At 35.6% G+C, this 3,606-nt stretch overlaps 1 protein-coding gene across 1 annotated transcript in view; it reads right to left on the bottom strand.

The window, feature by feature from the left end:
* Positions 1–601, bottom strand: part of oaz1b (ornithine decarboxylase antizyme 1b) — a 4,973-nt gene extending 4,372 nt beyond the window's left edge. The window contains 1 exon segment of the mRNA XM_032539753.1: positions 402–601. Within this exon segment, the coding sequence (XP_032395644.1) occupies positions 402–523 (122 nt within the window). The 5' untranslated portion in view covers positions 524–601.
* Positions 602–3,606: the final 3,005 nt, after the last annotated feature.

The raw sequence follows: 3,606 nt of genomic DNA, 5'->3' as shown, positions 1-3,606 counted from the left end.
ATATATATATATATATATATATAGTGATTGTCATTAACAAGATAATCAACGTCATTATGTTGAAATGTTGATGCTAACTGTTAGCTAGCTGGCTACAGTGACGTACTAAAAGTTCGAATAGGTTCATTGCTAAGATTTGCTAATGCTGCTCATGTCGTCTCTTGGGCCAGCAAATGAATACCCGTATCTTATTTCAACATGACAATTTTACCATGGCTACCAAAACGCGTAAAGAAGGGACATGAGAGATATGAGCATTACATATAAACTGTACATTTAAAGCTAAACGCGTTTTACTTCCGCTTTCTGTGGCTGCAGGCTAGGTTATATTAGCCACCCCTCCCCCATATCCGGGTTAGCAGTCAGCTAGCTAGGTGAGGTATTTGTCATCAATTACTTACTTCCCGATCATGTCACAAATAGCATTACTCAAATCCGCCATGGTAGATAAAGACTGTTTTCCTTCTTTCTCGCGAGCAAAGCAATGACTGTTTAGGATCCGCTGGAGGTTGGATTTTACCATCCGGCCTCGGGTAGAGACACGACGGGCTGACTGCTCTCTGCAATGCTCTGCAAGCTAATGATCGATTGGAGAGTCGGGAGCTGGTACAAAAAACAATAGTCAAGTCAACCACATTGAAGGTTACACATTTCCGTTTAACTTCAAACTAATAGTCGGATGACTACAAGCTGTTGGAATTTAGCCATGCACGATTTAAATTGTAGGCTACATTTCGACTACAACAGCAGATAACATGAGGAACATTCACAGTGCAGATATGACAAAGGATGGATTACAAATTACCAATTGCATCATAAGTGCCTATCTAAAGCAGATCTTCTGATAAACCTAACATATGCCTACTGGCCTACACTGTGTTTTATAGATAGTCTTTAGTTAATATAGTCATTTTCAGAATAAGTAAGATGAATTCAAAGTCCCTGTCCACTAGATTCTTTTAAAGTTTACTTGACCAAAAAAGTATTTTATATACTGTTTATTATTTGCATTTTTTTTTTAAATATATTTTATATTTTGTCAGTTCAGTTAATTGTTCTATTGTATGATTTTGTTGAATTATTAGTTAATTTTATTTCCCACCACGAAAATCTAAGCTGTTTTCACACCACAAGGCATACCAGTCAGGAAATACTAAATCGTTTTTTTCTCTTAGCCTAAAGTAGTCCCATTTTATTTTTATAGATAATGGAATCATCTTAAAAAAACGTCCATGTTTTCTAATTGTTTAGTGGTTGTCTGTGCTATTACTTCAGTTAGCGAGGTTGTGTGTGTGGCACTGCTGTCAATTTGGAAATACATAGCATACAGTTTCTGAAAAAATAATAAACTAGCTGTGTCCAAGCTTTCGACTGCACTTCATGGTCTTCATCAATGGCTTGAGATTTTCGATGAAGGCTATAAAATAAAGAAATATCAAAAAAACAACCCAAAGCAAAAGCGAACCATGTGTTTATTGACATCACAATTAATGTTAATTAGATTTCTGCAGAATTAGGCCTACACATATTTGCACAATATGCATATAATATTGTTGTTAAAGCATAAGATATGGCTGTTCTATTAGTTCGTCCCTCTGCATTTAATTTGTGGCATTTTAGGTGAGCAACATTATCAGCCGGTATGCCATATGTTATTTTGAAAGAGGAAGACATGGTTGCAGGTAAGCCTAGTAGCTCATATCTAGCTTCACACCACCGCTAACAGGCTAACGCAGAAGATGTTATGAAAGATCCTACTGTAACTTCACCTAAGAAAACTGGCCCTGACCTGGGACCGCAGTTAAAATAACAGTAAAGTAGTACAAGCACTAAACTATCCTTATTATGTATATAGTACAGTCATTTTAATTTCAAAACCAACTAAAGCTACGTGTCCAAATTATTGGCAAGCAAATGTCAAATGTCGAGCCAAGAAAACAAGCTTGCGTTGTGTTAGCTGCCGTTAGGCTAGCGGCTATTAGGCTACATTAGGCCGTCTAATGGAAAAGTACCGAGGGCGGAGAAAAACAAAGACACCCAAGGCCTATGTTTTCCACATGATTATTGACCTCCCTGTCATTTTGACACATAGCCCTTGAAAAGGCAATAGTTCATTAAAGTGTAGCTTATGTTTTGGGTGTTTTGCGGTGGTGGAAATACATAGGGGCCTACTGTAAAGTAAAATATTTATTACTAGGGCTAGCGGATACTCCATTAGTCTCCACTACATTTATTTGACGGCTAGATCTTTGCAGTTTATTTGTAAACGTTTTAGATAAAACATATATATACTTTATAAAATAGTATGCATTATTAAACTACCCATCCGTAGGCATATCCAACTTCGCTTCTCATCGACCAACAAATTAAAGCACATGCTGCTCACATATTGCATCAATAACATTGTATAATATAATTTAACACTTGCAGGTATATACCATTAATGAGTCAACGACGTCAATGACTTTTACTTTGATATTTTAGGTGCATTCTGTTGTTGATACCTATATGTACTTTACTTAAGTAACACTGAATGTTTTTTATTTTTAATGCAGTATGGTGTGGGACTGTTATTTCAGATTAAAAACGTAATTTTTCACTTTTATTTTCTTAACTGTATTTAAATATTTTGAGGATGATTTAATATACATGTTCAAAGTATTGCTCGGAAGTTTAGATTTGATAAAAGTGATAAAAGAAAAGTCTTTGTGCAATTAAGGATAAACTGGGTGCACAGCAAAAACATCTCTTCTGCTATTCCTATCTCGTCCACACGGTGGCGACAAAGCAGGAGCAAAAACATGTAAACAAAACTGCACACCCCCAGTTTCAAATCACATCCACAGACAAACTCAGGGCGACAAAGCTGCAGGCCACAAACCGATGGGTGACGTCACGGATGAGATGTCCACTATGTTTACAGTATCCCAATTTAATTTCAGCCAGCAACAGTCACTCGAGTCCAATTGATTAAGTGTCTGATAAAAGTTAGGGAAATCTTGTATATAAAGCTTAGAATATGTTCATGTCTCTATATTCAATTGCCCATCTAACCTAATCAAACGAAAACTGCATATGACATCAATTTAATACTTACTTACTCTGTGTTTTTTTATTGTGATATGGATCCCCCTGGGTCTGAAATAAAGAATAAAGTTAGGCCTATGAATTCATATTTGGCATACAGGCATGCTAGTACTGATCTTAGATTAGATTAGATAATTCTTAATTCATCCCGCAATGGGGAAATTCCCTTGTAATAGCATCAGTATTTCTACAGTAAAAAGCAAACCAACAAACAAGCAAACAAACAAACAAACAACAGGCAGACAACATATAATGTGCAGTGTAAAGTGGCATTATATAAAAAATAAAGTAAAGTGAGGTGGCCATAGTACGAAAACTATTGCAATGTAGGCTACGGTAAATAAGTAAGTGACGTGAAATGAAATTGAATAGAATAATATGTAGGCCTAGGCTAATTAACATAGCAAAAGTAAGTAACCATGATATAAATAATATTGAAGTGTGACCATAATAGAAATAATATTACAAAAGTAAGTATTTTTTTTTAAATCTGTTTATTGATCCCCAATGGGGAAATTA

Source organism: Etheostoma spectabile, chromosome 16 (assembly GCF_008692095.1).
Source record: "Etheostoma spectabile isolate EspeVRDwgs_2016 chromosome 16, UIUC_Espe_1.0, whole genome shotgun sequence".
Classification (NCBI taxonomy): Eukaryota; Metazoa; Chordata; class Actinopteri; order Perciformes; family Percidae; genus Etheostoma; species Etheostoma spectabile.
Note: the sequence above shows the minus strand (reverse complement) of the source record. Positions and strands in the feature narration are given on the sequence as shown.